Below are 21771 nucleotides of genomic sequence, written 5' to 3'. Positions count from 1 at the left end.
TTCATCAGCTCAGTCTCAGAGGTGAAGAAGTCAGCTTCACTCCTAAGTGATGAGAGAAGCCAGGTACCAAAAGTGTCACAAAGCTCATTATCACTCCTGCCTGGAAGCTGGTAATTGGTGCCAGACAAACCAAGAGCTGCTCAGGTGAGTGCCCTGCTGAAAAAGCACCAGGAAGTTCACTTCTCCCAGCTCAGCACCAAGGTGAAAAACACACGAAATGCAAGGCAAGGATTCAGAGTGAAGTCCAAGCTATGAAGCTCCAGAGAGCAGCACTCCACTAAATCCCTGCTAGCACCTAAACGGGGAAGGGATTCGACTTGAGGGACCTCAGGCAAAGAGAACATCACCTGGGCAGGTGAGACAAAATGTGCAGAGCTCTCCTTTAGCCCAGGACAGCGGGGATCCTGAGGGGAGCCCAGAGCTGGAAAGTCTCCGGAGGAAACTCCTTGCTTCCAGCAAGATGAATAATACACCTGTTCCCTACTTGTGAGCAAACACTACAAAGGAATAATTAGAACCTATCTGACCTGAAACCCACATGCCCATTACTGTGGTATTTTTCCACCTACTCCAGGTGAAACAGAAGATGGGCTGGACTTGGAAGGGGAGGGGTGGAGTGGCAGCACAAGATGCTGATTTATAAAGCAGCTGCAAGCAGAGCTCTTTCTCCACAGGCTTGGGACAGGGAGCTTGTCCTGCCTGGAGGATGCCGAGGTGGGAGCAGCATTCCAGCTAACACCTGCTGGCCACAGGAGAGGGACCCACCACCTCGGGGAGCTTCTGCACTCCAGGACTGCTCTGAGGCACCTCAGTCCCCAGCTGGGCTTGGGCTTTTCATCCAGAGGCTTGGGCTTTTCATCCAGAGATTTTGGCTTGGCTGCTTCCCTCCATCAGGAAAAGAATAAATTCACCAAGATGGTCAAGGTGGGTACAATGCCCAGGGAACTGCCCCTTGGGTTTCTCCTTAAGTTTTAATTTGTAAATCTGTACTATAAGTACAGGCTAAGTGAAAAATTGAATTAATACCAGACATTGCTGGGCATGAACAGTTTGGATTGGGAAGAATTCTTGGACTGGCTGAGCCAAAAATCTGAGCCAAAATGTGAGATTTTATGAAACTCTGAAGGTTAAAGGTTAACATAGGCCATGCTTACAAGTAAGCAATGAATTTTACTAACTTCACCAATTTTCTTTATTTTCTCCTCCATCTGCTAAGTTCTCCCAGCAGAGAGCTCTTGCCTTTCTCTCCTGGTTTCTCTCCTTTATAGGGATTTGAAAAGCTGAACAGATTTTTGGGTGGGAAAGTTAAAGAGAAGAGGAGGAGGAGGAGGAAGGTGAAGAAAAAAATCCCAATAGATAAAACAGATTGTGAATCTTCAGCACAGCAGAAAAAAAAAATAAAAAGAACAGGCATGTCCTGTCTCTGGGATGAGCATCACAAAGAAAAATCAAGGGTTTAGGAATAGAATTTCAGTCTTTTAAGCCCTCAAACTGCTCAGCAGCTCTTTGCTTTCCCCTTCATCAACAGACAAGATTTAAATATTCCTTTAGTTTAAGGGCAGCTAAAGATAAGATGCCAGTTTTGAGTTCCGAACAGTGTTAAATATTAAGATATCCAAATTATTTTTGTTTTTTTTCTTGTTGTTTCCATTATTTGAGCTCTCTTTATGTCACGGAGAGCTCTTCCTTCATTGCTTTGAGCCCTCACAGGAGGCCAAGCCCTGGCAGAGCTCGGGGCACTGTCAGCTCTGCTGTCCCACCAGGAAACATCCAGGGGGCTCTCCTAAACCTCCGGGGTTTAATCCATAAGGAAACCTCTGGAATGGGGTCAGCCAATGGCTCTGCCAAGGCCTGGCCTGTGGTTTCCAGGATAATTGGGAGCTGGAACGTTATGATTACGCAGCTGCTGCATCAGCGGCACGGGAAGGTTGCCCTGCACTCTGCAGAGTTAACTGAGGGTTTGGAAACAGCACAGCTCCCAGGTTATCACTGAAAGCAAAACATTCCCTGAGATCCAGCAGCCTCCCTGGGTCAACAGCTTCCTGTGCCTGGTATTCCACTGGCAAAAATCAGTGAATTGTTGGTGAAATCCCTGCCAGTTCTGAGCTCTGTGTGAGCAGAAACAGAGCAGCTCCTCCTTGGCATTCAGTCTGCTGCTTGCCTCCATTCCTCACTTTGATTTGGTGCAAATATAAATTTGTAAATGTTAATTTTAATTTAAAAAAGTAAATCTTGGAGTTATGGATCTGAAAAGCTCCAGGAATAAGCAAGTTCTCAATGGATAACTTTTCCCTCCCCTTTCCTTTCACAAATATTTTGCTTTTCCACTGATCTCTTCTTGGACCTGATAAATAAATTAATCATTTTCACTGCTGAGGTCCTGGGCAGTATTTTCCTACAGTTGTTTTAGATCATAAACTGCTGGAAGTGTTGCACGTCCCTAAAGGAATCCCTGTAATTTGCACCTGATGAAGTCCTGAAAGTTCTGACCACAATCACAGTAACAGAAACTGGATGGATCTGTGGATAAGACAGGAAAAACACCTCAAGTAACCAGGAGAAAGGGATAGTAGCAACTTGTAGCTTGCTAAAGCTGCTAAAAAATGTAGATCTGCCAAAGTTTTGACTTTTTTGTGGTCTTTTACAGAAAAAGTCCGATGTTTACTCGGTTGAGATCTATGGGACAAAAGATCTGCACAAAAGAGAGATCGAAGATGAAGAAGAGAAGTACAAAGACTTAAAAGGCAACAAGAAAAAAAAGAAGGCAGAAGATCTTAAGAAAGAACTGGACCTGGTGAGTGTTGCTGAGCTTCCATTACACATTCCATGAAATCCAGGGAATGTCCTGCACTGAACATCGTGGCACAAGGATTTGCTTCCTCACACTCCTGGAGTGTGTCGGAAAAATGCTGTGCAAGATTGATACCTACAATGAGAGGATGATTCTGATATAGTTAAGCCACCAATGGTACAGAACATTGTACCATGCCCAAAAAGGAGTCATTCCCCAGATGGAATCACTGCCTTCAGTATTTCCTGACAACTTGCACAGCCAGCCAGGAATCAGAGGGGAAGGCAGAACCATGGCGTTGTGCTCCAGAGATTCCAGAGCTGAGAGAATTTCTCAGCTTTAAACCCAGGGTTTTTTACCCAAACCAACTGCTCTGGCCTTGAAGAAATCTGTGTTTTCCTCCTGGCTCTCCACTGACCTGCTGGCTGCTCTTGGAAATGTTGCTTCCTCTCCACACATTCCAGTTTCCCAATCTGAAACATGAGGGTAATTATGCTGACCTCTTTTCGGGATTGCTGTGAGAGCAGCTCAGAGGAGAGGCTATTTACGGGCTGAATGGCATTTCAAAGCTCTAGAACCCCAAAATAAGATATTGATTCCATGATTCTCTGATCAACTCACCCATCACGTTTCCAAGATCTGCCCAGCAGCAGGTAAATATTTCTCAGCCCATGTTGTCTTTGCCACCAGGGGATGTAACTCCACTCCCGTGTTTCTAAAGAGAAACCAAAGCACAGACAGGAGAATTGACTCACCCCAGTACCCATGAATCACTCTGAGAAAACAATTGGGAGATCTCTCAAATTCTTGGCTTCTAAATCCCAGTTCAACACAAGATATAATTAGGCCAGTGATACCACAAAGGTGTCACTGCAGGCCAAGGAGAAGAGCTTTGAGATTTCCCTCTCCCACACCCTTTTTCACTGTGGTTAGAACCTGTTGCCTCTTTCCACCAGACTGTGGACCCTACCCTGGCAATCAAGGGCAGAGGTTGTTGTCACACATGCTCTGAGCCCTGCAGCATGCAGAGAGAAATTTTTTATCCGAAAGAAGCACAGAGCCTCGTGGCAAGCAGCAGAAACATGAACACACCATCCTGTTGGTGTGACAGATTTGCTGGAGGAGGAAGCTATTTACAAAAGTACTCTGCAAATCAAAGGGAAAAAAAAAAATCATCTTCCAGTGGAAGATACTTTGCTTATCAATGTGCGGGTTTGTCTAATTAATGAAAGTGGGGTGTCATACAAGCAGCTGCATCCATAGTCCCAGATCCAGGCAGTTTGGAAATAAAAATTTCAACAGTCTGATGTTCTGCTCACTGTAATTTTCCCTCTCTCGGAATGCAGGATGACCACAGGCTCAGCACCTCGGAACTGGAGAAGAAGTACGGTACCAGCATTGACAAAGTAAGTCCATGGGGCATCGTTAAGGAGCTGCCTCAATCAGTCGCCTCTGGCCTCCCCAGAGCTCCCCAGGAGCAGGAATTTTGTTATTAGATGTGTGGTGTGCCTGCTTTGGTGCTCCCAGTACAGCCTAAACCAGCAAGCCAATGTGCACTGACCTGGACTTAAAGTGGAGTTTCTCTTGAGTCTGAAGAACGCTGAGCTACTGCTTTGAAATCAAAAACGGGACCTCAGGGTTTTGCACCAGGACCTCATTTTTTTTAAAGCTTTTATCTGATGTTTTGGTTTCACCACAATTCACTTCTCACTGTAGCAATTTATAGCCAAAGACTGCATGGGATGAGCTGATTCTGAAGGAAAATCTAGATTTGAGAAACAACACCTGAGCCCTTTTGACACCTGACATTTGAATACCAAAGCACTGAATGTGGCCAGAGCACAGACAAGAATTTCAAGAACCCCCTGAGCTACAAACATCTTGTGGAAATGCAGAAACAGCAGCAAAAGAATGTCAGTTTTCCCCTGGCTTTCCAAACACTTAGTCCAGGTATATTTGACTGACAACCAACAGAATGGAAACTCCTGGTGCTCCAGTAAAGAAACAGCTGTTTCTCCATAGCAGATAATTCATAGCAACCTCTCTGAAACCAGGAGGTTTGGAAATCAGAGTTGCAGCTCCCTTGTAACACAAACAACCTTTAAAGAAACAGCAGCACGTGAATTTTGTTCTGAGCTGGGGTAAAAATCTCTGTTTCTGTGATTTCATTCTAAACGTGCCACCTCCTTTTGCAGGGTCTCTCGAGTGCAAGAGCAGCAGAGATTTTGGCTCGGGATGGCCCCAACGCGCTCACTCCTCCCAAAGCCACCCCTGAAATCGTGAAGTTCCTCAAGCAGATGATCGGGGGGTTCTCCATCCTGCTGTGGATCGGAGCTGCCTTCTCCTGGATCTCCTTCGGCATCCAGCTGGCGCAGGGAGTGGACTCGGCCTTTGACAACGTGAGTAGATGAGTAACCACAGAGCGAGTGTTTGACCCCGTGACCATCTGGGTGATTTAAACACTGCACAGTTACTCAGTAACTACAAGGAGGCCTCTTGTTCTCACAGGACTCTCCTCCTGCTGCTGAACATTTCTGATAGAAGCCCAAACACTGCGCACACCACTTGTCTAAAGAGTGCCCGTGCAAAGGTTTTATAACCACCGGGCATAATCACAATTCTTGAGAGCAGCAAAAAAGTCTGAAGAACCCCAGAGTCTTTGATTAATTCCCTTTTGAGTCATATTCTGCTTTATTTTTTTTTTTAATTGTTTGTTACACTCTAATTTGGTCAGGTTTGAGTCAGTTTAGAGAAGGATTTTAGATAGATGGGAAAATCACCATTAAAAACCTTTTTTATACGCACCAAAAAAGCTTTGACTGATCACTTGCAGGCCAACACCGGAACGTCCTGTTCTTAACCTTTTAACCTGACCAACACTTCATTTTAGAAGCCTGCTGAAACATCACAGAACTGATTTATTCTAGTAGAGGAATTGCTGAAAACTTGTCCTAAATTAACCAGATTATGTCTTTTATTGATCAGCTCTACCTCGGAGTAGTCCTGGCTCTGGTTGTCATCCTCACTGGGATCTTTGCTTATTATCAAGAAGCCAAAAGCACAAACATCATGGCCAGCTTCAGCAAGATGATCCCACAGGTGAGAACCACCAGTGCCTTTCAACTGAGGCAAAAATCCATCCTAGCAATGCATGAAGGGAGCCCAGCAAGCCCAACTTGAATTTATCTCTTGGCAAATGACCCAGATAAAGGTCCTGAATCACAAACCATTGCTAAAACGCACACGCTGGTTGCTTTGATGGATCTGGGAATTGTAGCATGCCCATTCTTGTTTTCCATCCAGCACTGGATTAGAGCTCTCAGTTCCAGTTAAGAGCTGTCAATGAACAGGGGGAGATGTGCTGGGTTTCACATTTTGCAGCCCACTGCTTTTACCCACAGACCTGATGGCATGCAAGCACATTCCTGGAAAGCATTTCCCCATCTCCAAGTCCATTTCCCTTCTCATATCCCCCAAATTCCAGTCCGAGCAGTCCAGCTGGATGTCAAATCAGCTCACTGTGCCTCTCCATTATCCCGCTCTGGATCCAGAACAGAGAGGAGGATTTCAGTTTAAAGAGTGGCACAAGGCTAATTATTGTCCCATTTCTGTCTTTCAGCAAGCTCTTGTCCTCAGGGATGCTGAGAAGAAGGAGCTGCCAGCAGACCAGCTGGTGGTTGGGGACATCGTGGAGATCAAGGGTGGGGACAGGATCCCTGCAGACATTCGCCTCATCTTCACTCAGGGTTGCAAGGTAAACAGGGCTTGGAAGAGCACAGGGAAAGAGGGAGAACAGAGGCTGGAGGGTTTATTACATAGAAAGAATGTCTGCCCAGCCAGTATGGGTTATTAGAGCTTTGACTGGACACAATAATGTAATCAGAGAGCAGAAGCCTTAGTGTGATGCTGAGCTCATCTAGGACTGAGACCTCTGTCCCTGAACATCCAAAGCCATTAGATCCTGGCCAGGTTCTGGCACTGCCCTTTGCCAGGACAGGGCAGTTGCACCAATACAGGATTGAGAGTTTCCACTGGAGGCAGATCCTAACAACTGTGGGGTTTTCTCAGGCTGCTGCTGAAAATCCCACCAGCAGACACACAGCACTGGCTGAGCTGAATTCCCACAGAAATAGGTTCTGCCAGGGACAGCAGCAGCTCAGAGAAAAGGCACTGAGAGCATTTGATGTCACTGATTGTTAAACAAGCTGCCACCTCGCCTCCTGGGCTGGGCACCACTGCGTACTGCTGACTTTAATATGGGCATGTCTCCCTTTCATTAAAGGTGGACAATTCTTCACTCACAGGGGAATCGGAACCACAGTCCCGCTCCTGTGACTTCACCCATGAGAACCCCCTGGAGACCAGGAACATTGCCTTCTACTCCACCACCTGTGTGGAAGGTGAGCTGATCCTGAAACTGGGCGTGGAAATCCCACTGTATCCCCTTAATCCATTTCTCCACTGGCTCTGGCCATGTTTATCATCCTGTGTGCATGCCCTTACACCCTTTTATCTTTTTTCCTAGTTAGTCTTCAAGCTCTATTCAGCAGCTTCAGGGGAACTGAAAACTTCTTATTTCTGTTATTTATCAGCATACAGAGAGAAGGGCTCCCAAAAAGGCACCTGAACAAGAGCTGCCTACCCTGCTAACTTATTTTAGCAATTCTGCTTCGAGGAACTTCAGAGGTGTTTAATTGCTCACAAGAATTTTGTCCTGAGCAGATTAAAATAAAGTGAGACCTTGGGGGGGGGTCGGGTCACACTCAGCATTTGTTCGAACACCCAGCGTGGTTATGGCTGCACCAATCAATGAATTGATTTGAATTTGAACTGACCGCGGTTTCCTTGCGGTTTTTCCATCAATACCTGTTGGAATGTCAGGCTGCAGCTGCCTCTGAGTGTTTGTGTGCCCTGGAGGTGACAGTTTTTGTCCCTGCAGGCACTGCCACCGGCATTGTCATCAATACTGGAGACCGCACCATCATCGGCCGCATCGCCTCGCTCGCCTCGGGCGTGGGCAACGAGAAAACGCCCATCGCCATCGAGATCGAGCACTTCGTGTACCTGGTGGCAGGAGTGGCCATCTCCATCGGGGTCCTCTTCTTCATCATCTCCATCTCCATGCGCTACAAGATCCTGGATTCCATCATCTTCCTCATCGGCATCATTGTGGCGAACGTGCCGGAGGGGCTGCTGGCCACGGTGACGGTGAGTCTGTGCTCGGGTTCTCTGCTTGCCACTCCAGCTCTGGTCTGGGTTGTGTTTGGATAGGGGTGGGGGCTCTTATTCCAAGGATAAACCCTTCATTTGGGAATTCTGGTGTCACTGAGTCATTAATCTTCAATCCAGTTTGGATTTAAGTTCAAGTGCCGCTCTGCCTCGGTTGCGGCCGAGTGCAATGACGTGGCTCATTTCCCCACAGCCCGTTCCCACTTGGAAGCGGGGACATTGTACCCTGAAAGTCACATAAAAACCCTGCTCATTACCACATATCCAACACTAAAATCCCTGGCTGGGGAGCAGTGTACCTGCTGAGCACTGCTGGCTCTACAGCACCGCAGCAGCAAACAACCGGCAGGATAATGAAGGGAATCATTGCAGGATTCATGGAGCTGGTGACCAGCAGCTCCCTGCCCGTTGCAGGTCCTTCCATCTCAAACAGCCTCTAGACTGATAAGATACCTTTATGTCTATCAGGTCCCTGTCAGCAGCAAATCTACTCGTGCTACTTACAACCAAACCTCAGATTTTAGTTAAAACAATGAAAAAAAAATGCACTGCAGCCAACAAAAAGCAAAACCATTACAATATTCTCTTAAAAAACCCCCAAACAAACACGAAAGATCTACCAGGAGCGTGTAACCTCGTTACATCTCTGTGTAATCACACCTTGCTGACAGCCAGACCCCTTCCCTCCTGCCAGGTGAGCCTGTCCCTCACAGCCAAGCGCATGGCCAAGAAGAACTGCTTGGTGAAGAACCTGGAGGCTGTGGAAACCCTCGGCTCCACCTCCATCATCTGCTCTGACAAGACAGGGACCCTCACCCAGAACAGGATGACTGTTGCCCACCTCTGGTTTGACAACCAGATCTACTCAGCCGACACCAGTGAAGATCAAACAAGTAAATGGGAAAATGGGGGTGTGGGAAGGGGCAGACGCCTGGATGAATGCTGGGATGTTCACTGGGAATATCTTTTGATGGATAAATCAGACATATGTTCCTTCTATGCATCTATGCATCTTTCACATCTCCTTAGCCATGTAGAGATGTGAAAAGAAGAATTAATATTTGAACTCCACTCCCAGGAATTAAATCTGGAGGCGGTTCTACTCCAGAGCCTTTTGCCAAGAGAACATTTAGTAGGGAATGAAGCAGAGAAACATCATACCAATCCCTTTGCCAGCACTGATAGAGGGAAAATTGATATCAAAAATTTTTTTCCATAAAAGAACCTGTCAAAAGAATAATTTTTTTCTTCAAATAAGTCAGTTCACAGTTTTTTCACTCAAGCTTCTACTTATATCATGCAATGTGCTAAAGGATGAAATGTGTGTTTTGCTTCTCTCAGCCCAGCCCTTTGATCAAAGTTCCCCCACATGGACAGCGTTATCAAAAATTGTCACTCTCTGCAACCGGGCGGAATTCCGGCCAGGACAGGAAAATCTCCCCATCATGAAGGTACTGCTGACTTCACATCAGCTTATTTCTCTTCCTCTGAAAGAGCAATTGGCTCTGCTTGGCTTTAGCCATCTCCGTTTTACCGTGCCAGCCTTCCAAATTCCTACTGGCCGTGGTTTTACTGCTGTACCCTCACACAAAATTTAACACAGGATAAAAAAACCCCACACAGCCAAGAGCATGGAAACACAGATTATCCTGCATTGGAAGGGATCCACAATCCCAGCTCCTGGCCCTGCACAGCACAGCCCCAGGAATCCCTGTGCCCGAGAGCATTGTCCAAACCCAACTGTGCCTGCCAGGAAAAAGGCAACACGAGTAGCAGGAATAGTAATTACTGCACTGTTAATTTATTATAGCATAGGTAAACATGCCTTAATTAATGTCTTTCCACATGACTGCTGGAAGGTAGTTAATTCCAGTGACTGGGCTACCAGAACAAATCTGCTGTTTACTCATCAATGCCATCCTCAAATTAATTTGGGTTTGTGCCTCTGCTCACCTGTAGTGACCTGAGTGTGACCCTAAATCTGCTTTACAGCATCAAATGCTCTTTGCGTCTCCTTGCTGTGGCTCAGGTCCAACTCCAAGAGCAATGCAGATATCCCAAAATTCTATTTTAATATTTTTCCAGGACAACTTGAATATAAAAATGTAGATTCCCTGTTGCTTAAGCGTGCAGCACATAATGGAATTGTGGGAATTCAAAAGTGAAATGTTTTCTTCCTTTGTGCCCACAGAGGGTTGTGGTAGGAGACGCCTCTGAAACTGCTCTGCTGAAATTTTCCGAGGTCATTTTGGGGGATGTGATGAGCATTAGAGCACAGAACAAGAAAGTGGCTGAAATCCCTTTCAACTCTACCAACAAATTTCAGGTGTGTTTCATTTTTTTGGAAATCGTGCCACATTGTTTCTCTCACTGGGCCTAATGCAGCAATGGGTGACCTGGAAGCCTTAGTGGGGTAATTCCACAACAGAGGAAATTGACATTATGATAAATGCAGCTCATTCCATTGATGGAATATAGGATGCCTGCATGGAAAAGAGCATTAATCCCACAAAAAACTAGAAGCAAATGAAGACAACTGAAACTCTTCCCACCCATTTCCTGTTTGTGGCACAGCTTTCCATCCACGAGACCGACGACCCCCACGACAAACGCTTCCTGCTGGTGATGAAAGGTGCCCCAGAGAGGATCTTGGAGAGGTGCAGCACCATCATGATCAACGGCAAGGAGGAGCCTCTGGACAGTGAGAAGGCAGAAGCCTTCCAGACAGCCTACATGGAGCTGGGGGGCATGGGGGAGAGAGTGCTGGGTGAGTGCAGCTGTGGGGACTGCCTGAGAAAATGGGGTAAAATCCAGCTGTAAAATCTGTGAAATGGGGTTTAAAGTCTTGGCACATCCAGCATGCCTGGAAAAATGGTTAAATGCACTGGAGTTCTATGGACAAGAGCAAACCCTGATGTTTTACCAAGCTCTCCTCTTTCTCCCACATTTTCCTGTCCGTCACATCAACCTAAATCTCTTCTCAGGTTTCTGCCACTTGTACCTGCCTGAAAACGAGTTCCCAGACACCTTCCAGTTTGACACAGATTCCATGAACTTCCCCACCTCCAACCTGTGCTTTGTTGGGCTCCTGTCCATGATCGACCCACCTCGTTCCACAGTGCCTGACGCTGTCTCCAAGTGCCGCAGTGCTGGCATCAAGGTAGGGATTTTACAGCGAAAACCATGGTGGTTCCCCTACAGAAAGACTTATTATAATTATTTTAGGTATTTAAAATTTAAGATCTTCCGCCACATTGTGTTTTAAATTTAAAATTTAAATTTAATATTTAATTGTCTTAAATTTAAAATTTAAGATCTTCCACCACTAATTATCTTTCTAGCAACAACTACCAAAAATCTAAACGTTAGCTAACACCGTTCTATAATTGCAATTTAAGGAAAAAACTTGATGGTGCCCAGAGGCAAACCAGTGGGAATCAGACTATAGAAACTGCACAGAATTTTAGAACTGGAAATCCAAATTTGCAAAAGCTCAGGTGCTCTCTCATCAGATCCATTTCTAGAATACAGAGCCCACACCAGCTGTAATTACTTGCCCGGAAACAGAGTAAGGTGACAGAAAAAGTTCTAGAGAAGGCATCAGGATACAGGGTTATGAACATTTATGCAAAGGAATCACTAATCCCAAAACTACTCAGGTTGAACCTGAAGCTGTAATTCCACTAATTTCACTCCCTGGGGACCCACAAGTAAAATTCCAGCTCTAAGCAGAGGTGAAATCTACCTAAATCAAGGAAAATCATATTTGGAATTACAGATCTCAGATGAGACGAATCCCAAGCCCTAACCCTGACGAAATTTTCTGTAGCCTGAAGAGAAATCTGGCAACTCTTCTTCAAGAAAGGCAAGAAAAGGCTGTGCCTTATCTGTCAGGACAGCTTAGTCACAAGGATCCGTTTTAAGATGCAATATTCTAACAAACCCTCCCCACTGCACATACCTAATATAGATCCTTATATAAAGGCTCCTTTATTCTGCATTATTCTAATCTGGCTGCCTGTGACGAGTTCTTCCCTCAGAGCCCTGATAAAGCAGCCCCAGCAAGGAGAGGCAGAGCCCAGATGTCGATACAGAGCCGGGCAATTACTGCGCCTAATCTCCCTTTGCTGTGTACACAGCACCGCTCTGATCCTAAACTGCTTCCTGCTCCTCAGCAACAGACATTCCCCCTCATCTCCATGGCTTTTCCATTTGTCACTCACTTGTCCCTTGCTCAGGTCATTATGGTCACTGGCGACCATCCCATCACAGCCAAGGCCATCGCCAAGAGCGTGGGCATCATTTCGGCCACCAGCGAGACCGTGGAGGACATTGCCAAGCGCCTCAACATCCCTGTGGAGCAGGTCAACAGGAGGTGAGAGCCAGCAGAGCCTGGGCAGCACCTGGGGCTTCATTTCCCTGCTCCCTCCACAGTGTTTTTATTACCACATCCCAGCTGCTTTCTGCTTTTTTGTGACACACTCCCACTCTTGAGTCATCTCCACCTAAGTGTGTCCACTCAGTGGTTTTCATCTTTGCTCCCCATGAAGAAAATCTAGCAAATTGTGCTTTGCAGATCATGTGAAAGGCGCTGTCACTGCCCGCTTGACAAAACACACACACACAGAAAGCAAAATGTAGCATCACATGACCCAGTTTGGACCATCAGCCCAAATTCTTCCTTCACCCCTTAAATGTGGAAAAAATAACATCACAAGGGAAGGATAAAAAGAGCTCTTTGCAGAGGAGATGTCTTCCACTGTCCCTCCCAGGGAGAGGCCTCTTTAAAATGCATTTTCTGAAGCTTCAATGAGCCCCCTCTGTATGCAGGTGACTGATCCACTCTGGATTTCTGCAGCGCCTTTCATTCAGCTCCAGCTGATTAACAGCAAACGCCTCTGCAATTAACTCAGTTTGCTGCTTTCCCTCCATCCAGCTGCACCCCCATCCCACGAGTGCACCATTTTTACCCTTTTAATCTGAAAATTCACCCTGCTTTGCCCGTGGCTCTTCCAGGGAAGCCACAGCAGCCGTGGTGAACGGGATGGAGCTGAAGGACATGAGCTCAGAGCAGCTGGACGAGATCCTGTGTGACCACTCCGAGATCGTCTTTGCTCGGACATCGCCCCAGCAGAAGCTGATTATTGTGGAGGGCTGTCAGAGGCAGGTGAGTGACAGGTGGCAAAGGTCACACACAGACACCAGCCCAGGCTGAGAGGCTGGAAGCCGATTCCCAGTGCTCCCGAAGCTCTGTTTGTACTCTTTCCCCCGTGTCAGGACATTATCTAACAGATTGCCATAAACACTGCCTGGACTCAATCCAAACCACTCAAATTCCTGCTACAGACTCAGCTCCTGGTGACAAAATGAGCTTTCCCTGAATTTGGAGCTGTAGCCAGGGCCTGGCTTGTCCCTGTCATTTTGAGAAGTACGTAAAGCCTCCTGTGCCCTGTTTGGGAAGGAGAATTCCCTCGGGAATTCTTTAAATCCAGATAAAAGCAAGGTGCTGCCACATCCTCTCCTCTTATCTCTTGTGGCTGCTCAAAGCCGTGTCCTCCTGCCCACAGGAATGTTTGGCAGTGGAATAGTGTAGTGGCAATGTTAGCAGGCGAACTCACAGCTCTTTTCCAGCCTAAACCATTTATGGTTCCGAGGTATGAGCCCCACAAAATGCCAGAGCATGATTTATGGACCACCAAGCCTTATCCGTGCTACTTCCCAGGGCCATAAACCAGGCAGCAGGATTTAAAGAGAGTTTGCCCCATCCATGGGCAATATTATGTAAAACAGCCTGGAGCAAAGCCAGCACAGGAGGGGGGAAAAAAGACATTTACAGAGCTCTGTAAAAGATGAAAATTGCCATCAAAAGACTCTCCGCTCAAAAATGACATCTTCCAAGTAGATTTTGTGAATTAAAGCCACACTAGTGCTGTGCCTGGACTTTGTAGAGAAGAAGAGGCGGCACAAGATATTATTTTATTTTTGTAGTTGTGCCAGCACTAAGCTTCCCAATCAGCATCACCAGCTGGTTGGGTTTAAGCCTGGAGTGCTCTCCAGAGAGTAAAAAGAAAGAAATAAAGTCTTTCAGTTTCATGTGGTTTTTATTTTTTGAATGGTCTCTGCCAGGCACACGGTGGGTAAACGTGTTCTGCACTGCTCAGACTCCCACAAACTTGGCAGATTTGGCTCTGTAGAGGATGAAAAGGAACATCCTCCCCCAGCCAGTCTCCAGCTATGTTTAGTACTCAGAGCTTATAAGCCCTTCTGTACATGGCATTATTTATAGGTAGTGACACTGTGCTCAATCCCCGCAGGCACAGGAAATTCAGCATTTTATTAATCAGTTTGCCAGGCTCTGACCCCACTCTGAACACCCTGCCTTGCATCAAGCCACGAACTTCTACACCAGCTAGAGCAGAGCCTGGAGCTGCAGGAGATGTTCAGGAAGATAACAAAGAAGCTGAGTTGGATAATCAGAGTTTTCCATCTTTTGAATTAGTAGAGAAATTCTAGCACAGACTGAGGATAGCCAGAAGTTGTTGGGATGAGGATGGGCTCTAACTCAACAGTTACATAATTCACAATTCTGATGAAACCTGGCTGATTCTGTAGCACTTCATAAAAAAATAAAGGATGTTTTGTGTTAATCAAACCTCCCCCAGTTGTCAGATGTGAACCTGGCTCTGACAGGGATCATCCTCCTTATATCCAACTATCAGATTAATTGCATTTGGAATGCATCTAATTGGGGTGCCCACTCTTTATGATGCAGTGAATCACATCCCTGAACTTCCCAGGTTTCTGCTCTAAAGGGAACCACACAAAACTCTGAGGTCACTCTCCCAACCCTGCCCACCACCCCCTGGTCCCTGGCTGTGTTTGACACGGGTACAAAGAGGATTCAGAACTTCCTATCAGCATCTTTCTGCTAGAAATGTAAAGATTGATGATGGCAGGATTCACCTTCTCCTCCCAAATCCACATCTGGATGCTTTTGTGTGTTCCAGGGAGCAGTGGTTGCCGTGACTGGAGATGGAGTCAATGACTCCCCCGCCCTAAAAAAAGCAGATATTGGGATTGCTATGGGGATTGCTGGCTCTGACGCAGCCAAAAATGCAGCTGATATGGTCCTGCTGGATGATAACTTTGCTTCCATTGTCACAGGAGTGGAGGAAGGTAAAGATAATGTTGTTTCCTGCTTTTTGAGCTGGAAGCTTCTGGCAGGGCCTCCTGATCCTCCCCTCCTCTCTTCTTTTTCTGGATTTGTGGATTTGATATTTGGGAAAGCTGGGAATTAATTCCATTTCTACACGTGACAATCAGAGAATAAGGAAATCATCTCCCTCTCACACAGAGTAACGATTTGCTGTCTCTGTTTGATCAAGCTTCGGATAAAAGCACTTCCTGACTTGTTGCAATGCTGCTTGAAGCCTCACAAAGATACAAATTGTTTTCTCTACCTCTTCCCTCTATTATTTTCTCACACATCACCTTCACTGTGCTCCACCTGTGACAGGAACATTCACCCCACTCTTCTTTCACTGTAAAGAGCTTGTGGTTTCCATTACAGCCCCAGCATTTTGTGGAATGGGACTTTCCCCCTCAAACTTCCTCATTGAAAGAAATGTTTTACTACACTTGAGTTTTCAGAAGGATGTAAGGGCAGGTAGTTTAAAAAATAACCAAAACAAACTAAAAAATACATGAGGAAACCCATGAGGAAAGTAGAAATAAGCAGTAAATGTTTTCATTTCATTTAGTTAAATTTGAACTTTTTTTCTGGAAAACACTGATAAAAATTCCCTCTGACAGAAGTATTTCCTCTTCCTCAGGCCGCCTGATCTTTGACAACCTGAAGAAAACCATTGCCTATACCCTGACCAAGAACATTGCTGAGCTCTGCCCCTTCCTCATCTACATTATCGCCAGCATTCCAATGCCCATTGGCACCATCACCATCCTGTTCATTGACCTGGGCACGGACATTGTGAGTTGGGAGCTTTAAAGTAATTTCCTGCTGGAATATTCTGTCAGGGGAAGAGGGGCTGGGGGCAAAGGCACATCCAGAACGGGGGGATTTTGTGGCCTTACCCTACAGCTGAGTAAGGCAGCGAAAAAGGGGATTAAAAGCAGCCAGGTACAGAGAAAGTAATGTAGAAAATAACAACAAACTGCAGAGGGTGAGCAGCAAGCAAAAAAGACATCTGACCCAGGCTAAAATCAGCAGTGAGCAATTATCAGTGTGTTTTAACCAAGAGATCAGAGGGATTTCTGCAGTTACACCTGACCTTCCATCCAGCCCAGCCCAAGGGATCTGAAGGACCTTCTAATGTTCCCCAGATCCATGAAAGTTTCAGATTTCCCCCAAATCCTTTACATGTTAAGAGGAATCCACACAGATCCTTCTCTCCTCTGAGTCCTGCCAAAATCCAACAGAACCACTTGGGAACTGCAAATTGCTGCTAAACCTCTGAGAATCAGGCAAATGCTGCTCCCCCAGCCCCTGATGGTTTGTTTCTGTTGCAGATCCCCTCGGTGGCATTGGCCTACGAGAAAGCTGAGAGCGACATCATGAACAGGAGACCTCGGAACAAGAGGAGAGACCGGCTGGTGAACGAGCAGCTGGCTGTGTACTCCTACCTGCAGATCGGTAGGTGGGCCTCCCAAACCCTCCCTTGTGACAGAGTTCAGCTGATTCATTTTTCAAAACAAAATTTGGGAGCTGAAATTCAACCCCTTCCTCTGCAACCTCACCAGCCCCCTCCTGCAGCTGGTTATTCCACAATAAAGTGAGGTTTTATCTACGGAGGGCAAGAAATTTACAGCGCCAAGAGCTCTCAAACTGCCTTTAGCACATTTCATACACCCAGCACATCCCCCCAGTGCTCCTTAATTTCGGTTTTTCCTCATTCCTGCCCCTTTGTTTCTGCAGGAATCATGCAGTCAGTGGGGGCCTTTGTCACCTATTTCACCGTCTACGCTGAGCAAGGGTTCCTCCCTTCCACGCTGCTGGGAGTGAGAGTGGACTGGGAGAGCAATGCCATCAATGACTTCGAGGATTCCTACGGACAGCAATGGGTAAAGCAGCCCTGAAAATTCCCTGCCTTGTCTCTCGCCCATGTGCTGCTTAAAAATTCCCTACTCTCCCCCAAAATAAAGGCACAAGGAATGCAAATGAGGTTTAAATGCAAATAGGATTCATTTTCGTCCAATGTTGCCTCTGGAGAGGCTCTTTAAGGCTTCCTGCCACACAGATCTTTCATTCAGCCTCTGCTTTTTTCATTCATTCTTCGACAATTTGCCACCTTCTCACTCCCATCCTCTGCAGATGCACCTTCCTCTCTGGACTTTATGTTTGAACCCACCAAAATCAGTCATCACCATCCTCTCCCTGCCCTGCTAATGAACAGCACCTCTGCCAAGTCCTTTGCAGCCTCCCCCTCTCACTCTTCACTCCCCCTCCCTCATCCTGCAGAATCACAAGGCTCAGGAGGCATTAATAAATCCATACAAACACCCCTCACACCCAGCTCGTGCTGCAGCCTCGTGACTCAGTCACGGCAACTCACGGACTCTAAAACTGGCCCAAATCCCATCATTCTGTGTCTAAATGTGGAATGACTCTGCATTCGCACCTTGGGAACTGAAATAAAGCCTCCCAGCGAGGTTTGCAGTCGCCTGTGGGGGATGTGAGGGTCTGATTTAAAAACGTTTTGGTGTTTCCTTGGCTCTGCAGACCAGATACCAGCGCACGTACCTGCAGTGGACTGGCTACACGGCCTTCTTTGTCAGCATCACCATTCAGCAGGTGGCTGATCTGATCATCAGGAAAACCCGGAGAAATTCCATTTTCCGGCAGGGCCTTTTCAGGTGGGTTTTGCAGACACACAATCCCAGATTGGTTTGGGTTTGAAGAGACCTCAAAGCTCACCTCATCCCACCCCCTGCCAAGGCAGGGATAACCTCCACCATCCCAGGGTGCTCCAAGCCCCATCCAACCTGGCCTTGGACACTTCCAGGGATCCAGGGGCAGCCACAGCTTCTCTGGGCACCCTGTGCCAGGGCCTCACCTGGGAAGAATTTCCCTCAGAGGGAAGGGTTTTTTCCTATCTAATCTAAACCTACAGTTCAAGTTCGCCTCCTGCTCCGTTCAGAAGCAGGTGAGCTCAGTGATTTGGCCCTCTCACTTTCAGTCTTTGCACAAAGATTAAGTCTGGCCTTAAGCAATCACAAATCTCAGGCAAATATTTTATTACACCTCCCCTCAGCCCCTTTTCTACTTCAGGATAGGGATTTTCTTTAAAGACATTGTGCTGGTTATTCTGAAAATGCATCAGCTTAAAACCAACTCTCCATTCATTTAAATGTTTACTATAAAAAAAACGAGAGTTTCTCTTCCAGATTACTTTCTGAACTCCTTATCAAGAGATAGCATGTCTGGACTTCTCTGAGATAACTTGAGGCTCTGAGATAACTTGAGGCCAAACGCCCCAAGACAGTGCTGGCCACCCTCTGCAAACGACCCTGCACCCTCCAGTCCCAGGGGAGCTCCAAATATCAGCTGGGACAGAGGCCACCAGGAAAGCTGGAAATCACTCCCGGGGTTTCTGATAGCAAAGCAATTTGTTTTCCATCCTTTATCTGCGGGTACAGGGCCTACACCTATGTGTGCTTCCTCCTTGCATTAACACCTGAGTCACCCCGAGCACATTCCCAGTGCAACACAAGCCTTGAGTAACTCGTGTTGGGTGTCTCCTGCAGCTGGATTTGGGCTGGGAATGCTGCCAGGAAAGGCAGGAGCATCTGGAAAACAAGACAGAGCTGCCCAGCCCATGCCCTGTGTGCAGAGCTCACCTGGAGAAGGGAATTGCAGGGAATGCAGAGGGTTCCTGCGGGCACAGAGGGCTTTAACTCTTCCTCTCTGCTTCTCCTGCAGGAACAAAGTCATCTGGGTGGGGATATTTTCCCAAATAGGAATTGCTTTGATTCTCACCTACGGCCTTGGTCACGTTACAGCCCTGAATTTCACTCCGCTCAGGTGAGTTCTGGTGCCACTGAGCTTCCCCTGCCCTCCTCGTGGACACACAATGGGAGCAGGGAGCCCGTGCAGCACCACTCCAGGATAAATATTTAAAAACATTCATTATATTCATCACTATTTCTTGGCCAGAAAGGACATTAATACCACCATTTCCACATTATCCTACTAGATTTCCTCCTGAGGACCCAAAAACCCACTTGTGCAAAACCAACATTTAAATATTTCTTCCAGCATCTCCAGCGTTCTGGGGAGAACAGACAGCGTTTAACTTTTATTTTATATAGATCACAGTCAGGTGATTTATTGCTGTGATACCACCAGGCAACGTTTCCCTCTGAATAGGACCTGGAATAAATTAATCCAGTAATTATTTAGGATTGGGAGGCTTTACCTGCACATCATCAATTTGAGTGATTAATTAAGAAAAAGAAAAGAGGCCCAAGGAGGCAGATTTGTTTTAGTGACATTGGATAGCACCGACAGAAACCCCAGAACTGCAGCTGAGCTGTTTTTCAATGTTTCTGAATGAGACTCTGTGTTCCCACTCCCAGGTTCCAGTACTGGTTTGTGGCTGTACCTTTTGCCATCCTGATCTGGGTGTATGATGAAATCCGAAAGCTGCTCATCAGGAAATACCCAGGAAGTGAGTGCACTGTTCTAATTAAATTTTAATTTAATATTTTCATTTCATGTGTCTTCTCCTACCCTTTCCCTCCCACCCTCCCCTCAGCTGCCACTCACATGTGACTGGTTCATTTTTCAGCATTTTTCCCCACTGATCACTTCTCCTTTATGAGGAAAAATAACCAATTTTTCTTTTTTTTTTTTATTCCCTCCCTTCTCTTACAGGTTGGTGGGACAAGAACATGTATTATTGACCAGTCCTGAGCACAGGAGAGCTCCTTCCCCACCTGACCCAGCCTCTGCTGCTTTCAAGTCCTGCCTGTGCAATATCAAGCGTGGATCCATCCCGTGCTGGGGTGGAGAGATTTCATGAATTGAATGAAGAAATAAGGACTTTAGAGGCTGAGAAATTACCTCCCACTGTACTGTAAAGCCTAGAAATTGAAATACTGCCTATTTTTGTAACAACTCCGATTTTCCCTCCTTCAAAGATGGAGTTGGAGAGCACTCTGAGAGGAAAACAAACCAAAGACAGGAATTCCCCACAATCCAAGGCATTAATTTGCACTGAAGGCGTTGTTTGCTGATTTTTGTGCTGGTAGAACTGAATTCCAAGTGAGTGCAGACCTAGATCTGTTTTACCTTGCGAAGGGTAATTGTGCTGTATAGGAATAATTTGATAATAAAAGGGGTTTTTTTCCCAGAAAACTGTTCTCTGTCTTATTTTTTTATAAAGATTAAGAGAAAATGAGTGGAACAGGGTCACAGAGGAAAGAAGTGCACCCCTGCTTTTTTAACCCCCATTAACAGACCAAACACTTGGTCCATTCTGATAAAAGTGTCTTGAAAATCAAGACACAGCCAGTGCATTCGAACATTTTGAGCTCCCAAATTCAGTGCTCACTTCCCAAAGGCGACAATCTCCAAGGCAAAATAGACATCAGAGTCATTAGTTTTAGGATTAGTTAGGTATTTAGGATTAGTTGGTACAGGTAAAGTTCTTTTCGAAACCAGGCCTTTAACATGGTCACTTTAGCAAGACCCAGTAGATCCCACAGCTTGTTTAGACAAAATACTTACCAATTTTAAAGCATAAAAATAAATATTTTATGTTGATATTTCACTTTTAAATACAAGTTTAGACGAGTTTTACAAAAGAAACAGGGGCAGAAGGAGAACTCCTGTTGCAGCACACATCAAGAGGGATTACCAAGAAAAGAGAAACCAAGGGAAGAGCCGAGGGAGGGGAAAGAGAGCAACGTTTTCCAATCTAAAGCTGTTCCCAAAAGTCCACGCCCTTCCCTGCTAGGAGACGCTTCGCATTTCGTGGCCTTCTTTCCCTAAAACCCCTCACTTTAATGCCTGGCTGGGCATTAATTACTCCGAGTACCAATTATCCCGGCTATCAGTGTTTTTCCCAGCGAGACACGAAGAAGAGGAATTACCAAGGAAAGGAGGAAGAGCGGCAGAAAAGGAGCCCGTAAACAGCGGGCGGGTCCAAATTGCAGATAAATGCGCTGCTTATCGCTGGTGATGCAATCCTGGAGCACTCCAGCAGCAGGGCTGAGGTACCCAACTGATTCATTTCACACCTTGGCGCTCGCCAGGAGCCAGCATTGATTTATTTTATCTCCTGTTTAAAAGATAGCAAAGATACGAGGGAAGCTGCAACACCACCTGCTCTCCAGCACCTGTGGATGGGCCAAAATTCCTGTTCAAGCAGAGGCAGGAAGAGGAAAGGAAAAGAGGAAATTCAGTGTGAGGGAGCATTTGCTGCTCTGAGCCAGGAGAGAGTACAGCTGCTTTTGGTTTACTTCAAAAACAAAACACATTTTCTTGAAACAACTCATGGGAAAAATGCCTGGAGAGGTTTTATGGAATACCTCTGGAGAGGTTTTATGGAATACCCCTGGAGAGGTTTTATGGAATAGCCCTGGAGAGGGATATCCGAGACTAAAAGCACAGCGCCTGCTCTGCAAAACCATCTCTAGAGTAAGAATCTGTTCTTTCCCCTGGCTGAATACCAAATCCACAAAGAATTCGTACAAATGGGACTTTTTCTTCTTGTGCTCCTTCTCCTGGCAGT

The 21771-nt window shown here is 46.3% G+C and overlaps 1 protein-coding gene across 1 annotated transcript; it reads left to right on the top strand.

Moving 5' to 3' along the window:
• Nucleotides 1-679: 679 nt before the first annotated feature.
• Nucleotides 680-20393, top strand: ATP12A (ATPase H+/K+ transporting non-gastric alpha2 subunit). Its single transcript, XM_032133891.1, has 23 exons — nucleotides 680-924; nucleotides 2648-2794; nucleotides 4138-4197; nucleotides 4987-5190; nucleotides 5777-5890; nucleotides 6411-6545; nucleotides 7074-7191; nucleotides 7731-7999; nucleotides 8715-8913; nucleotides 9362-9471; nucleotides 10212-10346; nucleotides 10595-10787; nucleotides 11005-11180; nucleotides 12259-12395; nucleotides 13037-13187; nucleotides 15028-15196; nucleotides 15853-16007; nucleotides 16547-16670; nucleotides 16953-17098; nucleotides 17757-17890; nucleotides 18957-19058; nucleotides 19613-19704; nucleotides 19911-20393. The coding sequence occupies exons 1-23, from the start codon at nucleotides 916-918 to the stop codon at nucleotides 19937-19939; spliced, it is 3108 nt and encodes a 1035-aa protein (XP_031989782.1). The 5' UTR covers nucleotides 680-915; the 3' UTR covers nucleotides 19940-20393.
• Nucleotides 20394-21771: the final 1378 nt, after the last annotated feature.

This window comes from Corvus moneduloides, chromosome 25 (genome assembly GCF_009650955.1).
Source record: "Corvus moneduloides isolate bCorMon1 chromosome 25, bCorMon1.pri, whole genome shotgun sequence".
Classification (NCBI taxonomy): domain Eukaryota; kingdom Metazoa; phylum Chordata; class Aves; order Passeriformes; family Corvidae; genus Corvus; species Corvus moneduloides.
Note: the sequence above shows the minus strand (reverse complement) of the source record. Positions and strands in the feature narration are given on the sequence as shown.